Source organism: Prionailurus bengalensis, chromosome A2 (assembly GCF_016509475.1).
Source record: "Prionailurus bengalensis isolate Pbe53 chromosome A2, Fcat_Pben_1.1_paternal_pri, whole genome shotgun sequence".
Taxonomy (NCBI): domain Eukaryota; kingdom Metazoa; phylum Chordata; class Mammalia; order Carnivora; family Felidae; genus Prionailurus; species Prionailurus bengalensis.
In genome coordinates, this window is record NC_057348.1 from 103,565,560 (window position 1) to 103,589,112 (window position 23,553).

The 23,553-nt window shown below is 34.7% G+C and overlaps 1 protein-coding gene across 5 annotated transcripts in view; it reads left to right on the top strand.

Moving 5' to 3' along the window:
• Positions 1–23,553, top strand: part of PHF14 (PHD finger protein 14) — a 213,954-nt gene that overhangs the window by 30,851 nt on the left and 159,550 nt on the right. For 4 of the 5 annotated variants that reach the window (XM_043588972.1, XM_043588973.1, XM_043588976.1 and 1 more), the window contains exons 5-9: positions 7,733–7,892; positions 13,800–13,911; positions 17,087–17,224; positions 21,732–21,878; positions 22,516–22,786. In XM_043588972.1, the coding sequence (XP_043444907.1) occupies positions 7,733–7,892; positions 13,800–13,911; positions 17,087–17,224; positions 21,732–21,878; positions 22,516–22,786 (828 nt within the window). The remainder of the gene's footprint in view (positions 1–7,732; positions 7,893–13,799; positions 13,912–17,086; positions 17,225–21,731; positions 21,879–22,515; positions 22,787–23,553) is intronic. The other variant, XM_043588974.1, reaches the window with a different exon arrangement.

Below are 23,553 nucleotides of genomic sequence, written 5' to 3' on the forward strand. Positions count from 1 at the left end.
TTGAATCAAAAGATAAGTATGTTTTGGGGCTCCTGGGTGGCTGTCAGTTAAGCATCCGACTTCGGCTCAGGTCATGATTTCATGGTTTGTGAGTTCAAGCCCCGCGTTGGGCTCTGTGCTGAGAGCTCAGAGCCTGGAGCCTGCTTTGGATTCTGTGTCTCCTTCTCTCTCTGCCTCTCCCCCACTTGTGCTCTGTCTCTGTCTCTGAAAAATAAATAAATGTAAACAAACAAAAAAGATAAGTATGTTTTAACTTTTAAAAAGAATTGCCAGAATGACCTTCAAAAACTGTACTTATGTATATTCTTAACAATAATGTACAAACTACTTGATAACACTGCATATTAGTAAATTTTATTTTAATCTTTTGGAGACTCTCATTTTATTAAAATATGCGCTCACCTTATTATGAGTGAGGTTTGGTATCTTGTCATTTGCATTTTATTTTCTGTTACTTGCTGTATATTTCCTTTGTCATTTCTTAATAGGTTCTACTTGTCTTTTTCTCATTGATTTACTGGAATTTGTTTTAATGTTAATCCTTTGTCCTGTATGTGTTGCTAATATTTTTGATTCTTGTAAATATTTTTTCCACCCTTTCCAGTGCTTGTTAACTTTGTGGTATTTTTCAATGTTAGAATGTTCATTTTTATACAGTTATAGCTATAAATCTCTCTGTACTACTTTTTAAGTTCCAGAATGAATTTTTATATAAAATTAATCCAGAGAAAGGGAAATTTTCTGAAGTATAATGGAAAGCTAGTGTTGCTGGGTTTTTTGTTTGTTTTAAATTCAGGTGCCTAAGTGACAAACTTCTATATTATAATTCAGCCATGGATTTTTTTTTTCTTAAACATCTCATGGTTTAAACAGAAATTTCCTGAATGTTTCATTTTTGAGAAAACTGTCCATCCTGATATAATACACAGATAGTAAATAAAATGTAGAACAGAGAGAGGAAACATTTCTAATAGTCCTAATATCCAGACAACCATAGGTTAGTGTTTTGGTATAGTTCCTTTATCTTTTCTTCTAATTTTTCCTCTTTTTATTTTTCGTCTTTTTTTTAAATATACTTATTCTTAAGCATAATTAAGAGAAGTGTTTAAGTCGAGATTTTGCTATAAGACAGTACTTGAAATATTGCTTATAAAATGTATAACTGTCTGATTACTTTTCAGAGTACTCTCTTCATCCAAATATAGATGAAACTCTTTTCTCTTTGAAATTGAAGAGTTCCAACTTGTCATTTAGTATAAACACCTTTGTGACAAGATCTTATAACTGAATTGTAATAGTAGGGTACCCCTGAGTGTAATGTCAGTTATCCTGATACACTGATTGTACTATGTGTGAAGAAAACTGTCACATATGTGTCATATAGTATGTGATAGAGCATTAGGTAATGCACTTGGCAGCAGTTACCTTAGGCTTAGCTGATGCATTAAATGAGATACGGTCTACTAAGAGATGTTTTCCCCCTGTTCATTTTCAGTCTGTGGTCTTTTAACTAGCCCTAGACCATTTGTATTTCTTAGTATATGCAAAGATATATCCTTGTGAACGTTTATTGGGTGGTAAAGTATGTTCAAGTTATAACCACTTGAACTTTATAAGTCAGCAAGAACTTTGGTTCTTTTATGTTTTGTCATAGGTATCACATCTTTTCTCAAATAATAGTATTACTGAATTTTTTTTTTCTTTTAATAAAAATCTGAGGTCTTAGTGATAGGATGTTAAGAACGGAAAAAATGTTTTAAAATTTTAAATGACAACTTTTGGGTTCCTATTTTTTTTCTTTCCATACTGAGAGATAATTAGGAGAGATATTATTGAATACATATTGCAGATCAGTTTAACTCAGTCTCAGAGATGTGGTTTGTCCAAAGTTACATAGTTGGAAGTTGGAAGACTGCAGGTCTTCTACTCCCCTGGGAAAAGTTGAATGGAAAAAAAATCCACTGGATTATCCATACCCGTGTATAAATCAGAACAATTGTAGACACATTTATATTAGTTTTCCTTAAATACAATTTGTGTAGGTTCATGTGTTGCTCAGAGGTTGATCCTAATTAGATGGCCATAGAAACATGTTTTCAAAAATGGATAAAGGACCTAAATGTGAGACAGGAAACCATCAAAACCTTAGAGGAGAAAGCAGGAAAAGACCTCTCTGACCTCAGCCGTAGCAATCTCTTACTCGACACATCCCCAAAGGCAAGGGAATTAAAAGCAAAAGTGAATTACTGGGACCTTATGAAGATAAAAAGCTTCTGCACAGCCAAGGAAACAACCAACAAAACTAAAAGGCAACCAACGGAATGGGAAAAGATATTCGCAAATGACATATCGGACAAAGGGCTAGTATCCAAAATCTATAAAGAGCTCACCAAACTCCACACCCGAAAAACAAATAACCCAGTGAAGAAATGGGCAGAAAACATGAATAGACACTTCTCTAAAGAAGACATCCGGATGGCCAACAGGCACATGAAAAGATGTTCAACATCGCTCCTTATCAGGGAAATACAAATCAAAACCACACTCAGGTATCACCTCATGCCAGTCAGAGTGGCCAAAATGAACAAATCAGGAGACTAGAGATGCTGGAGAGGATGTGGAGAAACGGGAACCCTCTTGCACTGTTGGTGGGAATGCAAATTGGTGCAGCCGCTCTGGAAAGCAGTGTGGAGGTTCCTCAGAAAATTAAAAATAGACCTACCCTATGACCCAGCAATAGCACTGCTAGGAATTTATCCAAGGGATACAGGAGTACTGATGCATAGGGGCACTTGTACCCCAATGTTCATAGCAGCACTCTCAACAATAGCCAAATTACAGAAAGAGCCTAAATGTCCATCAACTGATGAATGGATAAAGAAATTGTGGTTTATATACACAATGGAGTACTATGTGGCAATGAGAAAAAATGAAATATGGCCTTTTGTAGCAACGTGGATGGAACTGGAGAGTGTGATGCTAAGCGAAATAAGCCATACAGAGAAAGACAGATACCATATGGTTTCACTCTTATGTGGATCCTGAGAAACTTAACAGGAACCCATGGGGGAGGGGAAGGAAAAAAAAAAAAGAGGTTAGAATGGGAGAGAGCCAAAGCATAAGAGACTGTTAAAAACTGAGAACAAACTGAGGGTTGATGGGGGGTGGGAGGGAGGAGAGGGTGGGTGATGGGTATTGAGGAGGGCACCTTTTGGGATGAGCACTGGGTGTTGTATGGAAACCAATTTGTCAATAAATTTCATAAAAAAAAAAAGAAACATGTTTTCAAATTCTGAATGTCCAAACATTTGAAAACATGAAAAAACTATATGAAATAGGTTTTATATGTCTATTAATTTTAAGTGTTTGCCCAAATGAAAAAAATTTGCATCTTCTACTCAGAATTACATAGGTAGAATTACATAGGTAGAATTACATGTTTTATGGTAGTTCCTATTCTGTTTTGTATAGAAGAAAGAAAAAGATCTTAAAATGTGTTTAGTCATTGGGGCACCTGGGTGGCTTAGTTAAGTATCTGACTCTTGATTTCTGTGGCTCAGGTCATGATCTCATGGTTCCTGAGATTGAAGCCCTGTCTTGGGATTTTCTCTCTGCCCCTGCCCCGTTTGTGTGCGCACACCTACATGCGTTCCCCCTACCCCCCTCTCTCTTTCTCAAAATAAATAAACTTCTAAAAAATGGATTTCGTCATTAATTAAAATGGATTAGAGTGGACATAACATGTTAGAACTTTGGTCAGTAAACCCAATAGGCATGGCAGAGAAATACTGGAAAAGTGGCAGGTGAAGAACTCTATAAATCTCACAACATACTGTGAATCATCTTATTGAAGCTGAAGAAGAAATACGCACCTGCTGGTTGATGTTTGAACTTACATAGTACCAATCTTCTAGGTTACAGAACAGGAATTGCCAAGGAGAATCCTTCAAAAATTATTCTTGAGGTTGTTAGTAAGTAGGTGGCTTAATCTCTGTGCAAATTTTTGTTATGTGTGTAGAATATTCTTTAAAAAATAGAATTGAAATTTTCTGTATTCTAATCGCAGAAATTTTTTGTGATTTACCTTGATTTTGGTGAATGAAATGAATAAAATAGATAGCCCCTTGGGGGCTTTGTTATTTTGATAATTGCCTACTTTGTGTGAATACAGATGAAAGAATTTACTTCAAAGGAACATTATTTTATAAAGAAAATAGATTCTTTCCTTGTAGTATTGTATAACCCTTTGAAAAAGCAGATTATTTTTTATTTTGTTTTTGAGTTTGCTTTGAATACAATATTTTGTTTACTGTTGCCTTTATTGAAAAATTTTATTTTATTGGTGACAGTCAATAATAACTGCTCTCAAGAAGAAAATTATATTTCCTTTTCATTTTAGGGTTTGCCATCTAAAAAATGTATATCTAAACAGAAGTGAAGATGATTATTACCAACCACAATTTAATGATATTAAATTAATGAGTTTTTATTTCTTGGCTAGTCTTATGTATTGTAGTCTGGGTCCTTAGAAATCTTTTCTTTGGGGCACCTGGGTGGCGCAGTCGGTTAAGTGTCCGACTTCAGCCAGGTCACGATCTTGCGGCCCGTGAGTTCGAGCCCCGCATCAGGCTCTGGGCTGATGGCTCAGAGCCTGGAGCCTGTTTCCGATTCTGTGTCTCCCTCTCTCTGCCCCTCCCCCGTTCATGCTCTGTCTCTCTCTGTCCCAAAAATAAATAAATGTTGAAAAAAAAATTAAAAAAAAAAAAAAAGAAATCTTTTCTTTGGCATTCTTTTGCACAATTTTCAGATCATGTTAAGGTTCCTGGTTAACATGATTAACCTTATGGTTAAGGAACCATAAGGTTCTGCCTTTATGCCTTTGAATAGCATAAAGGTGACAATTATGGCATCTGCTTGAGGCAGCTTATATAAGTCATAGTTGTAAACCAACTTTTTAGTTTTCTGCCTACCAGCCTATTTTAATTGTAATCTATATTCAGTTTTTAGCATTGTGTAAAATACTTACATATGACTATTGACTTATTAATGACATCTAGTAAATTAATGACATCTAGTAAATTATTTTCTTTTTATATCCATATTTTTTCCTTTTTAAAATTTAAATATTAAATACAGTGCAGTATTGGTTTCAGGAGTAGATGAAATTATTTTCTACTTGTGTATAGTTCTTTCTGGGTGATTTAATTCAGTATTTATATAGTTATTTTAATTGGCTATCTTTGGTATTTGTGAGAAGATACTCTCTAGTTTAGGCTCCTATTGTCTATTTAGTGTGTAACCAGGTCAGATAATCACATCTTACACTGCATGCATATAAACTTACCTGTGTGCTAAGTCTTGAGTCTTTTGACAGACGATCATTGTGTATATATGCTTCTCATAGTGGTTTTGTTTTGTTGTGTGTATGTTTTTGTTTTTGTTTGTTTTTTGTTTTTTTAGTTTATTGGAGGTCACTTTGGATGCCCCTTAAAATTTGGCACTTAGACTACCTTCTTAGAATAAACCTGGCTAGAGATCTTTGAGTGGTTGATAATTTGGCTATCTGTCTGTAGAAGCAACCTATCTAGAAGAGGTAATAAATGTGTCTTAGGAGATTGGAGAAATACCCAAGCTTAGAGATGACCAGGGCATACATTAGGCCTAGAATGAAGTTGTAATTTATTACCATTTGTGCATTAATTTTTTTTCTCTTAAGGATATTTTATCATAAGCATAGTGTCTTTCTTTCTAGAAGAAGAGAAATTAGATAACATGAAGTGTTGTGTCAAGCATCATTTAGGGAAAAGAAAACTATTTAGGAGTCATGACTATTGTAGTCACCAGTGCTCTTTATTATAAATCATCAAGAGGTTGAATGGCTTTTTATAGTCTGGGTGAAATTATCTCTTAACTTTTCAGTTGCCCTTCACTGGATTCCATATTTATCAGTACTCTGTTCATGCCAATACATCTTCTTGGTATTTTTATACTGAGAAAGAATTATTCATGACAATGGATGTGACATCTCTTTCTTTCTTTCTTTCTTTCTTTCTTTCTTTCTTTCTTTCTTTCATGTTTACTTATTTTTGGAAGAGAGAGAGAGAGACAGCGCAAGCAGGGGAGGGGCAGAGAGAGAGGGAGATATAGAATCTGAAGCCAGCTCCAGGCTCTGAGCTGTCAGCACAGAGCCTGATGTGGGGCTTGAACTCACGAACTGTGAGATCATGACCTGAACCAAAGTCAGACAACTTAACCAACTGAGCCACCCAGGCGCCCCGTAACATCATTTTCTAGTGAGTTTGGTTGGTTTGTCAGGCAATAACAGCCTGATCAACACAGAGTTCATTGATAAAATTGAGTTTTAGGAATTTTAATGAGAACCTGATCTTAACCAAAATGTTAACAGTGGTGTTGTGCCTGAATTTCCTGTTGGCTTACAGGTTTGACATCTAATCTACTATTTTTGTTCTTAATGTTTATTTTACTGCTTATTTTTTTAAGCATTATTTTAATGTTTTTTTGTTCTGCCCCTTCCCCACTTGTGGGGCAGAGATAGAGGATCTGAAGTGGGACCTGTGCTGACAGCAGAGAGTCTGATATAGGGCTCGAATTCACAAACCGTGAGATCATGACCTGAGCTGAAGTCGGATGCTTAACTGACTGAGCCACCCAGATGCCCCTCTAATCTGCTCTTTTTAAGTTCAATCTTAAGAGTGATCTTTTTGATTTTATAAAAAGTTTAGTCAGATCTAGAAGCCCACATAGTAACTTTAGTATTTGTGCTGCTGAAGCAAGTACCCCACATAGTAACTTTAAATATAATTTATAATTGCAGGCATGTATATTTGCATTGATAAAGAAACTTTTTGCTTTTAATAATTGAAAGATAGTTGAAGTATAACATGACCTAATATAAAATGTAGAGACCTATGTTAACTAATCTTGTTTGTTTGGTATGTTTATGAGGATCTTTAAAAATTTTTATCACATTTTCTGCTTAAATAATTTAACTTCTCTCAGATTATTAAGTTAAACAGAAAAAGAGTAATTTCTTGTTTTCATTAATTTGAGTTATGAATAAATTTTTACAGAAGATAGAATTGTAAGTGCTTAAAAAAGATCAACTATCTTCTAGAGCTAGAAGTTGGCTCAGCTATGAATGGAACCCAGCTTGTCTGACTCTAGTCTGAGCTATTCAAATTGTTCTATAGCCTTAATTTATGTCTGTGTGGGTTTCTGTCTTATTTTCCTTTTATTAATACTTAACTTTGTATTTATGGTTATATGGGTTTTTGTTTTAACTGCCATCTCCAAAGTTACATTAGAGGCTTCTTTGATTGTATGTTTGTTTTGCATGAACATGGTCTTATATAAATTTAAGTGTCCATTACAAAGGGAGCACAATAAATATTTGTTAATCAATTGTTCCTAGATATAATCTGATTTCTTTTTAATGAAAACTTCTATTTTTATGTAATTTTGTAAATTAAAAATTTTTTTAAAGAACTGTATATTTTTCTACTTCTGTAACGCTTTTTCAGTAGATCTAAAACTCCTTCAAAAGGTTGTTTCATTGTGCATACTATGGTAGGTGAAAAGTATTTTTATAAAATTTCACTTACGTGTTTTGACTTTGATATCATTTTTATAAACCATTAGTTTTTCAGAATTTTTTCCACTTTTTGTTTTGTGATTTTATTATTTAATCATACTTTTTTTTTTTTTTTTTTAGGTTGCTATGGAGTTGACGGAGAGAGTGACTCAATTATGAGTTCAGCTTCTGAAAACTCCACTGAACCTTGGTTTTGTGATGCCTGTAAATGTGGTGTTTCCCCTAGCTGTGAACTATGTCCCAATCAGGATGGAATTTTCAAGGAGACAGATGCTGGAAGGTTGTTGTCATAATTCTGATGGGTTAATGTGTCTGCTTTGTAATGTGTCTTCTTCTATTTATAATTTTTTCAGTTACATACTTAGATTTGATTGTGTCTTTATATATATATATATATATATATATACACATGTATATATATGTGTGTATATATATATACACACACATATATATACATATATAAACATATATATACACATACATGTATATATATACATATATGTATATATATACATACATATATATATACATATATATACAAACATATATATATACATATATATATACAAACACATACATATATGTATATATATACAAACATATACATATATGTATATATATACATATAAACATATATATATATATATATTTGGCATAGAGTAAATGGACAGTAGGCTACACATCAGGGGAAGGAGGAGAAAAGACCATTTATTGATTATCTGTATTTGCTTTTATGCCCATAGTTGTATTTAATCCCAGTAATGACTCTATGATGAGACAGGGGCTAAAGTTTTCCATATTATAGGTATAGTACTGGAGGCTCAGATCATTAAGTAATTTTAATTTGATCAAGGCCACAGGCTGATGAACAGTCAAATTTGAACCCAGATCTATCTGACTTAATGAGTATATCAGGAGACAGAACGCATACAGTGATTTTAAAAGGGAAAGTTTAATTTACAGAATTATTAAGCTATGATAAAGAGTAACTATGATAGAGGCTTCTGGGTGGCTGAGTTGGTTGTGTCTGACTTCAGCTCAGTTCAGTATCTCATGGTTCGTGAGTTCGAGCCCTGCATCTGTCTGTGCTGACAGCTCAGAGCCTGGAGCCTGCTTCGGATTCTGTGTCTCCGTCTCTCTCTGTCCCTCCCCTGCTCTCACTCTGTCTCTCTCTTTCAAAAATAAATAAAAACATTTTTAAAAATTAAAAAGAGGGGCGCCTGGGTGGCGCAGTCGGTTAAGCGTCCGACTTCAGCCAGGTCACGATCTCACGGTCCGTGAGTTCAAGCCCTGCGTCAGGCTCTGGGCTGATGGCTCGGAGCCTGGAGCCTGTTTCAGATTCTGTGTCTCCCTCTCTCTCTGCCCCTCCCCCGTTCATGCTCTGTCTCTCTCTGTCCCAAAAAAAAATAAACGTTGAAAAAAAAATTAAAAAAAAAATTAAAAAGAAAAGTAATTATAATATAAAAGAACTCTAAAGGATATCCTAAGGCCGAGGGAGAGTAACCAGGGAATGACCAACTTGGAAGACCCCACCACAGACTGGGGTTCAACTTTGTTGGAGAAGGTGTAGCTGCAACCTACTAGAGGGCAGAGATGTTTGCTGGTTTGCTTGGGCCAGAACTGGTCTTTAGTTCTTGGCAAGTGGGTGTCTAAGCACAAGTTGCAGAGGGAGCTAGGGCAGTGGTGGGATGTCTGTAGTGTGTGGTGTCTGTGTTAAGAGAGGCACAGAAAAATTGTCTCCAGTCTTGGCCTCTGAGGTTACAGAGAGTAGGTGTATGTGGCTGAGGCAGAGCACACTGGCAGATGTCCTTCTTCATCCCTGGTGAGAAATAACTTCCTCCTGCAGTGCTGTCTACAACTTCTCCTAAGACAGCTTAATATCATGCTAACTGTGAAGGAGAAATGCTAAAGGGATTTTGTCCATTGTTTCATATTTAGCAGATATTTACAGGTGGAGAATATCATGCTCACTGTGAAGGAGAAATGCTAAAGGGATTTTGTCCATTGTTTCATATTTAGCAGATATTTACAGGTGGACTTGGAGGTGAGAGGCAGTAAATTGATAACTAGCACAAAGACCTATGTGTTCTTTTCACTATGTTCACACTTATCTTTATTATTAAATTTGAGAGATTGTTGTCATAATAGTGTTGACATTTCCCATGATTTTGGTTTTTGCCCAAGAGACTACCATCTGGAATAGATGATTAAGATTTTATTTTATGGATCACTGCCTATCCCCCCTTCCCCAATATAAGAGGAGTACTAAAATATATTGTTTTTTATTTTGTGATATAATGTTATTTCAATATTTTTTTAAAAACATGTTTAATATTCGGATGGGAACAAGATAACCTATACAGATTTTCAGAATGGTTTGCCATATTTTAATGTTGAAAAGGATAGGATATACATTTTATCCCAAAATAAAGGATAGCCTTTAAAATTTAATACATATTACTTCAGTAAAGTAAAAAATAGTTTTCTTATTTTTCAAACTGAGTTAGTGGAAGCCCGTGAGAAATGTTGCCGTATAAGATTGTTGGGACAACATAGAATCTACCATGGAATCTTGGAGAACCCTGGGTGTTGATGTCTGGGAAAAATGGCTAAAAATCTTACCTCTTCTTCCTTATTGCCCATCCAAGAAGATAAAATCTTTAGTCTGTATCATTGACATGGGCATTATTTCACATTTGCACTGACTTGGACCAGAATTAGGGAGTTTACAGCATTAGAAGTATGTGCTTTCAAGTTGGACTGCCTATATTTGGATTCTGGTCTTTCCTTACCAACTGTGATTATAGACATGTGATAAAGCCTTTTTAAACCTCCATTTCCTTAGCCCTTTTGAGAGAATTAAATGAGGTGATTCCTATAAACAGTACAGTTTCTGGAACATAAGTGGTTAATAAATGTCTCCTTATTTCTACTCCTGCTTCCACTGCTGCTACTAGTGCTTTATTACTACCAATATTGTTCTACTTTCTTAAAGTAATCATAGAGTACCAGCTGCATAAATTCCTTGTGGTAACTATTTCGTTCCAAGAGTTGAAATTTTTGGTGATAAATTGTGGTGAATAAGTAGGGCAACTTTGGAAAACAGTTTGCTTTTAGGGAAGAGAATTTGTTTTACCTCTTTTCTTGTTCATAATTTGAAAGTTCTGTTGGAAAACTATAAAGTACCTGTCTCTTCATGCTATTATAATCCACAAAATAGCTTGTAAAATTTTTTCTGTATGGAGAAAAGATAGGCCTCTTTAATTAGATTTACTGAGAAATATTTGCACTGACTGCTATGGGTCTTACCTATGTAGACACTACCTTGATGGTATGGCCTGGCAAAAGTTCCATTATAGTATTTGAACATTTTATTTGCATTGATACCCACACTTAACCTGTAGGCTATGGTGGAAATTATAGGTCTTGATACAGTTTAATGGATACTGTTGAAGCTTGATATGCTTTGATTCAAGGCAAAAAAATAGCCAAGAAGATTTGATCAAAGCCATATAGTATTCTAGTTTCAAATGGAAAATGGGAGGAAAAAAAGAACAATATGTGGAAAGAATGAAAGAAGTTTTGAAATTGACTTCTACCACATGGGCTTTTTTTCACCCTTTGTTTCTGATGGGAGCTGGAAGTTCTACATAGGAAATGATGTGATCTAATGTAAGAAAACCATGAGTACATTTTTGTCATTAAATTTTTATTCCATTCCTTAGGAAGAGTATTTTACTCTAAGTGGTCTGATTATGGGAAATAATAGACTCTAATAACTTAGAGATAGCATGCACAGCACTATGCTGAAAGCACTTCACATTACATAATTGTAACTTCTAAACTGCCTCTGCGGTGCTCTGTTTCTAGCAGTGACTTAGTAATTGATTAATGAGTGAATAAATGGAATGAAAATGACAATGAAAGTGGATTTATTTTACCTATTGTAAAAGCACTACAAACACATGTTTCAAAATCAAATTTGATTGATTAAAATAGTTCCCATTCTGGGGTGCCTGGGTGGCTCAGTCGGTTGAGTGTGTCTGACTTTGGCTCAGGTCATGATCTCACAGTTAGATTCCTGAGTGTGAGCCCTATATCAGGCTCACTGCTGTCAGCAGCACTTTGAATCCTCTGTCCCTCTGCCCCTCCCCTACTTGCGCTGTCTCAAAAATCAGATATTTTAAAAATAAAATTGTTCCCATTCTGATTGAGCCTTTGGTAAGTATCTGGTTAGTTTTCTTTATTAAAATATGTGAATTTAAAAGAATTTATTAATAGTTTCTATGCTATGACAATTTTGACTCTCTGTTTTTTCGTGGCTTTATGTGGTGCTTGTTTTGTATTCCTTTCCTCAGTCAACATCTGTCATCATAGCTCCAAGCAAAATGGATGTTAAAGTAACAAAGAAGACTATTCGTTTTGATTTTTCAATTTGTATTAATTATAGAGTTCTAATGTTTGTGCAGTTAAACAAATGAACAAAAAAATATTTACAACAGGTATTACAAAGGATGGAAATTGTCTCAGCTGTTTGATAGGTGTTTTAATAAAGACCCAAGTTGGCATCCTCACATGAGTGATTTGGGGAAATGATACACTTGTGTGCCAATCACACTGAAATGGCAGTTTAAATCTGTAGTACTTGCATGGCTTATACTAAAACATTTTCAGAAGGTCAGTAGGAAGCAAGCAGCCAGCTGTTGGGTTTATCAAAGATAAACTCCTGCAGAGTACAGTGGCATTTAATACACCAGTGGAGCATGAAAAAACTGTGCAAATTAAATTGAGAAAGCAGCTGCTTGTTGAAGATGTGTATCTTTATATTGAACTCCGCGGGATGCATTTGGGAGGTTGAATTAAAACAGTCTATCAAGAAAATCTCAAAATCTTGGAATTTCTTCTCAATAAAAAAGATAATTTTTAAAGATTCATAACTATTTTCCCCAGGACCTCTATAAAATGATTCTTAGTCATCTTCTTTTAAAACTTACAGTGTGTCACAAAACACAGCCATGTGGCAATGATAGCCTCTCAAACTGTGATAAAGCAGAATTTATTGTTAATATAGTCACAAGGTGAAGGCAGGTTTACCATCTCATTTTTACCTTCTTTCTTAAAGAAGTGATATAGATCTGTTTAAAATTTTAAAACCATTGATCCCATATATTGTATGGTTGTAAGTAAACAAAGGGTTCCTAAATGCATTTTTAGTGCAGCTTTTAAAAAAGAATTAGAATCAACTCCCCATTCTGTGTACTGCAACTTTTTCATGTACTAAAACTTTGAGCATTCTTTGTTTAGTGTTGCAGCATCATTCAGAGTTAAAAAAAATGTATGTGGGGCATGTAAGTTTAAGTACAAAGGTTGAATGGTGAACAGATTAGTTGAATGAGATAGGACTTCCTTATATTATATAACTGTTCTCTACAGTCTTCTAGCAATCAGTTTTAACCTGGGAAGAAAGAAAGGATGTCCACCAAAAATTGTTTTATTTATTTTTTTAAAGTTTATTTATTTTGAGAGAGAGAGAGAGAGCATGCACGAGCAGGGGAGAGGCAGAGAGAAAGGTAAAGAAAGGATCCCAAGCAGGCTCCCTGCTGCCAGCACAGAGTCTGATGTGGGGTTTGAACTCAAAAACCATGAGATCATGACCTGAGTCAGAATCAAGAGTCGGACTCTTAACTGACTGAGTCACCCAGGCTCCCCCCCCACCCAAATTTTGAATTGTCCTGATGGTCTCTCCAACAGCTTTTAGAAAAAAGTAATAAGAAAGAGCAATTTTACTTACTTACTACAGAATTACTTCACAGTTCTTAAATTAGGATCCTTCTCAGAGAGCTTAAAATAATGAATGTGAATCTTCCCATGAGTAAGAAAATGACGTTTCATTTGTATAGTGGTTTTGTGCAAATATTTAAGAATAACAGGTAAGTGCAAAGTGCAGTGAATTTAAGTGAAAGGCAATTATAGTTGTTAATTCTTAGCTTGGGCTAAGCTGCTAGAAAAGTAGTGCTTATTGAGTTGTGCTTATTCCATATTCTTCAGTTGTGGGAGATTGTGAAGGTCTGACCATAGAATTCTTTCAGTAGTTACTTGTGATGGCACACACGTGTTTTATGTTTATTTTCCTTGTGGGCATTTTATGAAAGTTTGATTGCAAAATCATATTTTTCTCTCCTTATAGATGGGTTCATATTGTCTGTGCCCTGTATGTTCCTGGAGTAGCCTTTGGAGATATTGACAAATTACGACCAGTAACACTGACAGAAATGAACTATTCCAAATATGGTGCCAAGGTGAGGCAGTGTTTTTGATTGTCTAAAAGAGAAAAATTTGTTTATATGACTTTTTACTGATATCGTTGTTCACTACAGAAATGCTTATTAGTAATGATACTATTTGTAGAACATTTAGCACTAAATCATTTATTATTGTTAGTAATTTTCCCAGAAAGCCAGTAATTTATAAATTCTTTCATGTATTCTTAATTTAGAGTTACCTATGGGGTAAAATGATAATTGATACTACTTCTATTTTTGTGGTATTTAGTATACTCCCTAGTACACATGAGTTCTCAGATCAGTAAGATCAAATACAAACCTAATTTCTGACTTTATTTTTGAAGTGAAATTTACCAAAATTATGAAAAGAGGAAAAGGGACACCTATTATTTTACTCAGGTTTCAAGGACTTTTTTTTTTTTTAAATGACTGCATAGCCTGCCTTGCAAATCATTCTCAGCCTCAATAATTTATAAATTAGTTTTTATTGATTGAGCTTTAGGATTATAAGTGATAAAAATACACTTACTGGGGCACCTGGGTGGCTCAGTCGGTCAAACATCTGGCTTTGGCTCAGGTCATGATCTCACCTTCTGTGAGTTCGAGCTCTGAGTCGGGCTCTGTGCTGACAGTTCAGAGCCTGGAGCTTCGGATTCTGTGTCTCCCTCTCTCTCTCTGCCCCTCCCCTACTCACACTCTGTCTCTCTCTGTCTCTCAAAAAATAAAACAACAAACAAAAAATACACTTACTAACTTAAACTTAGGTATATAGTTATTATAGGCATCCCTGGAATACTAGAACCAATTAGGCACTGATACATTCTCTTCCATTACTGTCCCTTGGGAAATTGGGAAGGAAGACTGTAATAGTGTCAGTAATACATTAAGGTGGGTGGGAAACTTAAAGGTTTTTGGAAAATTCTGATGGTGAAAATTCAAAAATTTGACAGCTTCTGCTGCTATATGTAGAATATTCTCCTCAGACTCTAACCACAGCCCCAATCCCTCACCCTCCAGCCTCACTCCAGTACTCTTGTGCTTTAGTTTGGGTAATTTCTATTGAACTGTCTGCAGCTTTTTTCTCCAGAATTAGTTAAAGACCCCAGGGAGAAAAGCAGGCCCAAGCACTGAACTTACTTTCCTGGTCCTCAGGTAATTCTGTACTATCTTGTTATCTTTCTAATGCCTTAAGCTATAGTTAAAAAAAAAAATAATTTGTTCACATTTTCTAGTTTCTAGCAGGATTAATACCTACCTAGTATTACCTAGTCCACCATTATTGGAAGTGAAAGTTATTGCTTTTTGAGATCAGCTTCAGAATTCACGAGCACAGAGCCTAGAAAGGACTGGCTTAAGTAATTTTCATTAGGCACACATTATTATCATAATTACAAATCTAGAAGCAATGAAAAAAACCAAGAACCAGATATTACTTCATATAACTGAAACCAGCAATGACCTCTGAACTGAAAAAGAGAATCATTAAATATATAATCGTCAGCTGATTTTTCATTATCACCTTCTTTTGTTTTGAAGTATGATTAGAAAGTAGAGTAAAAAAATTATGTATTCTCTAGCTTATTGGTACAGTCAGTGATGTGAATTATAACTGGGACAGTTCTTCTAGACCACATTATCTATCCATTTCCTAATCCTGGTTACTTTCTCCCCTGTGTTCTCAGTTGCTTAGCATAGTTCTCCTAGCATTTTAAATGATTCAGGCAATTGAAGAAGATTCCCATTTCTTTGTTAGATTGTTCTATAGTCTTTATAAGACTTTTTGTCAGGAAATTTTTTCTTGTATTCACTCTGAAATCCCTTCAACTTCATCGTATTACATTAAATTAGTTTGGGAACTTCTTAAGCACTTTGGTTCTGTTTGTGCTGTTGACATTATTGAAATAATTTAATTTCTCCATTTCTCTCTCTTCCATCTTCTCTCCTTCTGTCTCATTCTTTGTCTCTTTTTTGGTCTCATGTTTACATTACTATTTGCTGATACATCCTACCATATGCCTCCTACTGTTACTAGGAAAAAAAAAAAAACAAAAAAACAAAACCTTAACCAAGCAGTAGAGTGTCAGGATTTGGGTATATTTTCACATCTATACCCAGATTCCTATTCTTGCTGTTTTCATTCATTGCTGATGTATCAGTTGGGTGCTGTCTACCTCCTAGGTAGTTACTTACTGTTACAGTATTAAAATGATATTTTTAGTGTCTACTGAAACTTTTTAATTTTCCTCTGTATGTGTTTCTGTTATATTTAATTTACTTAGAATATATTTACTAAACAGTTCTTCTTTAAGTGTCTACTGGCAATCTGTCACAGTTTAGCAGGTTTTTTTTTTTAAACGAAGATTCCTATCATTAGAGTAGTTTATATTTTAAGACTAGATTTCTTTTTCTCTCTCTGTGGTATAGATAGTGAAAAGGATAAAAAAATAAATTTGGGGAGGATTGGGGGTAATTTCATTTGTTGAAACTTTCAGTTTTACAGTTCTTCCCTTTGTATTCAGGAAGGATTTAACTAGTTGGCTACATTGTGTATCACAACCAATTTCATCAGATTGTTTACATAAGATTACTTTTTAATTCTCTTAAAGATATTTTAAAAATGATTTCTTTGGTTCCAGTACCTAGATTTTTTTTGGCGAATTTCTCTGGCTTCTTACTTATTTTCTTTCATTTTCCAAGCAGTATTATGTTGTCCAAGTCATTATAGCTTCATGGTTAAGAACAATGACTTTTAGATTACTCTGGTTTGAAGACTGACTTGACAATTATTTTTTTGTGTTATTCTGAGCAGATTTCTTAACCTGTCTTCAGTTTTCTCATGTGTAAAATGGAGGTAATACGTCTTTCATATGTTAGTGTGGAATAGTGGATCAAATGGATACATATGTTAATATATGTAAAGTGTTTAGAATAGTGGCTAGCACATAGTAAATCCTTATTATTATTATTATTATTATTATTATTAGTGTCATCATTATTGTATCAGTGGAATTTTGGTTCATTAGAATTCTAGAGAGAATTTTTTCATATAAACTCTTTTCTTGCCCACAGTTATTGTTTTATTGATACGCTATTGATTCACTATTTGTATTTTATGGACGCTTTGTATGAGAATGCAGTCTTGTTTTAGAGATATTTTTATTCTGAGAGTTTTCCTGTTATTCCATTTTAGGAATGTAGCTTCTGTGAAGACCCTCGTTTTGCTAGAACTGGAGTTTGCATTAGCTGTGATGCAGGGATGTGCAGAGCCTATTTCCATGTGACCTGTGCCCAGAAGGAAGGTCTGCTTTCAGAGGCAGCAGCAGAAGAGGTAGGTTTATTTAAAACTATCATTGGTGAATATGTTCATAAGATGTCTCATAACTCTATTATGTCCTACAATAGGTGTGCATGATAGAAGAAATTAACAAGCGTATTTTTAAAGTCTTTGCTTAGATCACTGGTCTAAAATTTCAAGAGTAAACAATATATGAGTTTTTCAGTCTTAAAGCTAGTTAGACATTTGGAAAACATGTTAAACTTTTTATAGCGAGATCTGACAGGTAAAATGAAACATAATCCAAGTTGTTTTAAAGCATTAATATGTCAGCATTTTTTATAGGAGGATCTGAAATTATGTTTGGATAACTTTGCTCTGTTTCTTTAAATAAAATCATTACCCTTTCTTCAATATCTGTATTTCTATCTCTTTACAAGTGTTTTTAATCTTATAATTTTCCTTCCAGGTTTATTAGCTTTAGATTAGACAGTTTTTTTCAAAGCACATTTTGGGGACTCCTTAATCTTCTTTCAAGAGGTTTGTGAGGTTGAAACTATCTTTGTAACAATATGAAAACAGTATATACATTTTTTACTCTTAATTATCTCATGAGCAATAGTGGAGTTTTTCAGAGATTATATGATGCATAACAATATAACATACTGAATGTGGAAATAGTTTTGAGAATCCAGCCATCTTTTATAAAGTGAGCTCTCTAGACATTAAAGAGATTTGAAAATGTAAAACAGTGCCACCCTTCTCACTGAGTTTGTGTATATGTAAATTATAGTATTTTTAATAAAAGTGTTATTTATCTTAACATGTAATGGATTATTGTTATTTTAAAATGAATAAATGTTTTAAAATTTTGTTTTTTAATTTCTAATGGGGACTATCTATAAAATAACTCACATAGGTCTCTTTGAGGTCTTCAATAATTTTGAAGACTGTTAAGGAGTCCTGAGACTAAGTTTTGTTGATTTCTTTAAGTTCTTGTGTTAGATAGGTATTTGAGTATTTGCTTGGTAATTCTTATTATCTGTTCATGGTGGATCTGTGGTGTACCTATAAACCTTTGGTTGTGTTCCTTCTTTTACTGGATAAATTTTCAGTGTTACATAAAAATATATATGTATATTTATATTGGGTCTTTATCTTTTCCCATTTATTTTGTAGACAAGAAACAAGTAAAAAAGATAATGTAATGAAAATTTGTTGAGCAGATTTTGAGGGGTATATATTTTTTTACATTTTTTAAATGTTTATTCATTTTTGAGAGAGAGAGAGAGAGCACAAGCAGGGGAAGGGCAGAGAGAGAGGGAGACACAGAATCCAAAGCAAGCTGCAGGCTCTGAGTTGTCAGCACAGAGCCTGGTGCAGGGCTCGAACTCACAAACCGTGAGATCATGATCTGAGCTGAAGTAGGATGCTTAACTGACTGAGCCACCCAGGAGCCCCGAGGGATATATTTTATGAATAAATGAATTCTATAGCAGTTATGTGTTGGATACGTGTTTTTGTACCAGCTTTGATTCTTAAGAATTGTACTTTAATTGATGAAGGGTACTGGATAAATTTTGAGCATTTTTACAGCTCTTAGGAAGACATAGAAGCATAATTAATTATATAATAAGGTTATGTGGATTAGTATTGACTACACTCTAGATGGTGGGCAGCAATGCAGAGGGGCAGTACAAGTAAGACTTAGAAGATGAGATAAATCCCAAGTGAATACCCAGATCATGGAGTCTGTAGGGTAGGGTATTACTGTACTTACGGAAAACTTTGAGCTTTGCAATCAGGAAGACTCCTTTATAGCCATTTCTTTTAGAACTTATTGAGAGCTTTACCTGTCATACTGTGGCAGTTTGGGTTCCTTTGTATAGTTGCCATTCAACATTTTGGGGGGAGGGTAGACAGTGGCTAACAAAAGCCGCATGATGGGACAGTGGAATGTAAGAGAGTCTAATATAGTGATTTAGAGCATACATCCCTGTATCTAAAGGCATGCACATGGAAATGAAACAAACGAAACACAGTATTACATTAAATAAATAGTTTGCATCTGTGGTCTGCATGTCTCTGTCTCTAATCTCATCTGGGGAAATTTACAGGGGAAATTGAAATAAATCAGGATGTAGAAACAGGACCTGAGGCTTTTCCTTTGCCTTGCTGCCTCCCTTGATTGATTAGGTAGGAATTCTGGATGCTAGAATAACAAAATGTGACTTTTCTCCACATTTGCTTCCTTGTTAGGTGTACTTTTTTGTGGGGAATGATTTAAATCTATTTACATGTGTTTCTGATGTCTTCTTATAAACATTTATAGAATTGGAAAATTATAAAGATTTCTGAACAGTGTTTTAAAACCCAAGAATCAGTATCAATAAGATTTGCTCTTGGCAGTAATCATTCTGTTAAAGGAAGTTCGTGGCTATTATACTTCTGTAGACTAAGATTCATGTAATATAATAGCATATTTAATTAAAAGACAAATTTTAAAGTAAAACAAATCTACTGTTTGTGGGCATATCTTCTGTTTCAATTTTATATGACATTCGAGAAAGCTCCCCTCCCCGCCGCCCCTTTTACAGATTGGTTTGTTAAGTGGGATTTCTTCTTAATGGCTGTTTTATATAGGCAGTAAAAGCAAGGTGGCAAAAGAGAGTAAGTACCCTAGTTTCATCTAGTGACATCATATACCTTACTATATTCTAATGACTTTTTGTAGCCTTCTGACAGTACTTTTTATCTCAGTGGTGAGGATCCATTTAAAGTTTCTATTCTTTTCTTTTTCTTTCTCTCTCTCCCTCACTCCCTCTCCCTCTCTCTCTCTCTCTCTCTCTCTCTCTCTCTCTCTCTCTTTCTTTTAGAGAGAGAGAGGGTAGTGGCAAGTGGGGGAGAGGGGCAAAGGGAGAGAGAGAATCCCAAGTAGGCTCCATGCTGTCAGCACAGAGGCCAACATGGAGTACAATCCCACATCTCTGGGATTGTGACCTAAGCCCAAATCGAGAGTTGGACGCTCAATTGACTGAGCCACCCAGGTGCCCGAAAGTTTCTATTCTTTCTGATCTGCTTTGTGAGAATTCCAAATTATTTAGAATGTTCAAACCATGTTATGATATAATGTATTTATTATTAAAATCGAACAATAGCACAGATTCAGTTATGCTGACAGAAATTTGTTTCACACCATATAGTTTCCCTTAAGGTTACTTATATTTCATGTAAACCATATGGTAGTTTCTTCTGTGATAAAGTATAATTTTCGTATAAAGTATAATTTTCGTATAAAGTATTTCGTATAAAGTATTTCGTATAAAGTATTGTTCGCACCCTGTTACCATGTAGAAAGTTCTCATTGAAACAGTGGAAATAGAGTATAGATTTTTATTGATTTTTTTTTCCCCCCATAACCTTTGACTTAATGGACTGAAATCATTCATGCATTAAATTTCAGTGGCTCAAATTGTGTCGGGGTTTTTTGTACTTCTAAATTCTGTGATGTTATCCACAGTACTATATTGTGACATTTGTGGATACCACACTACAGAATGCCTCATACACTTTTTTTATGTTAAGGATACCTCATATTTATTGTTATTGTTATTATATTCCTTTCTGTTCTTTCTCATTTGTTTCTTTTTTTTAGTGTCATCATTTCTCTTTGGGTTGTAAAATCTCACCTTACTAAGAGACCCTTCTAACATAACTTGGATAAAAACTGTATATGGAGAGCTTATCTTTATTTCTTCTCCTTGGGACACACCTAAAGAATGAACTCCCAGTTATTTTTTTGGCATTCACAATGCAGATTACTTGTTTTGGCTAAATATTTACAAATTATTTTTGTTTTTGATAGAGTAAATTTTTTTTTGGTACTCTACTCTTTATGAATAAAAAATAGACCCTTTAGGTTAGTATCCTGAGAGATGGCTATGAGAGAGCTATGTTTTCTGTTTGAGGTTTTAAAGTTGTATAAAGAGTTAAAGGTGATACCTAATGTGTTCAATTGACAGTAAATAGAAGTAAAAAGTAAAAAGAAGTCTGCCCTTCTTAATCCATTTTTGTCTTGGGTAGAATCTGGCCATGCATTGCTAGCCAGTTAAAAATGTTCCACTTATCTGTGTTAGCTAGTCCTGTATTTTCTGGATGTATTTTTTGTAATATTAATCTATGTATACATAACTTTAATATTTAATGATGGCTTTTACCTACGATTATGAAAATTCTATTTGTTTTAAACAGTGCTTATTTTTTTAGGTACACAAGTTTGACTACAATACCTAAGATTTTATTTCAGTGTTTTTAAATATACAAGGCCCTTTAAAGAAAAAAATAGTTGTTAATTTGAAGTTGATATACAGGATTAAGTTTCAAACGCAGCAATTTTTATCATTGTGTATAAAAGTTACTTTTGTAATTTATTTTAGAAATAACCAACAACATAGGAGATTCTTCAAAAAGCAAATATTATCTCTTGTGTTAGGTTGTTTATAACCCTTTGAAGTGAAAATATTCACTCCTCCCTTCTGTTTTTTTTTTTTTTTTGGTATAGGATATAGCAGATCCATTTTTTGCTTATTGTAAGCAACATGCAGATAGGTTAGACAGAAAGTGGAAGAGAAAAAACTACTTGGCTCTACAATCCTATTGTAAAATGTCTTTGCAAGAAAGGGAGAAGCAACTGTCACCAGAAGCACAGGTATGGGATTCATGCCAAAACTCATGTTTTTTTCTTTCAAGGTTATGGATTTCACATCTCATGTGTATGTGCCAATGACATGTGAAATGTAATTATGAAGTTTGGTTAGTTACCTAGGAAGTAGATTGTCATTAAGGTAGTGAGTGTAGTTTGTAGCTGAATATGTTACTCCTTAGTCAACAGAGAAGCCTTTTATAAAGCACGTTTCCAAATACATTGAAAAATGTGGCTTAGAGAAGTTATTCTATCAGTGCAGTATGTTGACCATATCTTTTTTTCAGTCTGTTTTAGTGTTTGCTTATGTAAAAGATTTGATCAATTTGCCCATCTTTTAAAATGTATTTCTATGTAAATTAAGTGAACTTATAGAGACTTTTGCAGGTATTGAGAAAAGGAACTTCAGTTCAGTCAAATTAGTTTCTGACAACTCGGATCATAGACTAGGACCTGGATTCGTTACTGGGGTAGACCTTTTTTGTAATCCAAGAATATTATCTTAAGAACTGTGGATAGATACAATTTGCCTTGATACAGGAAATTCTGGTTGTCTTTACTATCTCTAAACATACAAGTAGAAATCATAAGGAATATGTTACATTTTAATATCTTTTAAAATGTATATGCTTTTCTTTTATAGGCAAGAATCAATGCCCGGCTTCAGCAATATCGTGCCAAAGCAGAACTAGCTCGATCCACCAGACCCCAGGCCTGGGTTCCAAGGGAAAAATTGCCCAGACCACTCACTAGCAGTGCTTCAGCCATTCGTAAACTGATGCGGAAAGCAGAGCTAATGGGAATCAGTACAGATATCTTCCCAGTGGACAATTCAGATACTAGTTCTAGTGTGGATGGAAGGAGAAAGCATAAGCAACCTGCTCTCACTGCTGATTTTGTGAATTATTACTTTGGTCAGTATACACACTGATAAATTCACATTTTCAATGAGAACAATTTGCTATTGGAAATATTTGATACACTGTCAGTTTTTAGAAGTGTATTAGCCATACTACATTACATATATTAAGTAAAAAGCATGTTTATTTATTTATTTAAAAAAATTTTTTGACATTTATTTATTTATTTATTTATTTATTTAAAATTTTTTTTTTTCAATGTTTTTATTTTTATTTTTGGGACAGAGAGAGACAGAGCATGAATGGGGGAGGGGCAGAGAGAGAGGGAAACACAGAATCGGAAACAGGCTCCAGGCTCCGAGCCATCAGCCCAGAGCCTGACGCGGGGCTCGAACTCACGGACCGCGAGATCGTGACCTGGCTGAAGTCGGACGCCCAACCGACTGCGCCACCCAGGCGCCCCAACATTTATTTATTTTTGAAAGACAGAGAGATAGAACATGAGCAGGGGAGGGGCAGAGAGAGAGGGAGACACAGAATCTGAAGCAGGCTCCAGGCTCTGAGCTGGAGCCCCACAGAGCCTGATGCGGGGCTCTAACTCACAACCTGTGAGATCATGACCTGAGTCAAAGTCGGACACTTAACTGACTGAGCCACCCAGGCGCCCCAAAAGCATGTTTATTTTTCTATTAAGTGTGCGTTGTTGTAAAATGCTAAGTTCATGTATTTGTAAATAGGGTTAAAAATGTTGCAAACAATGTATGATTATCCATATGATCATGTTTATGGCTAGCTTCTTCCTTTGTGTGTTTTGTACATCA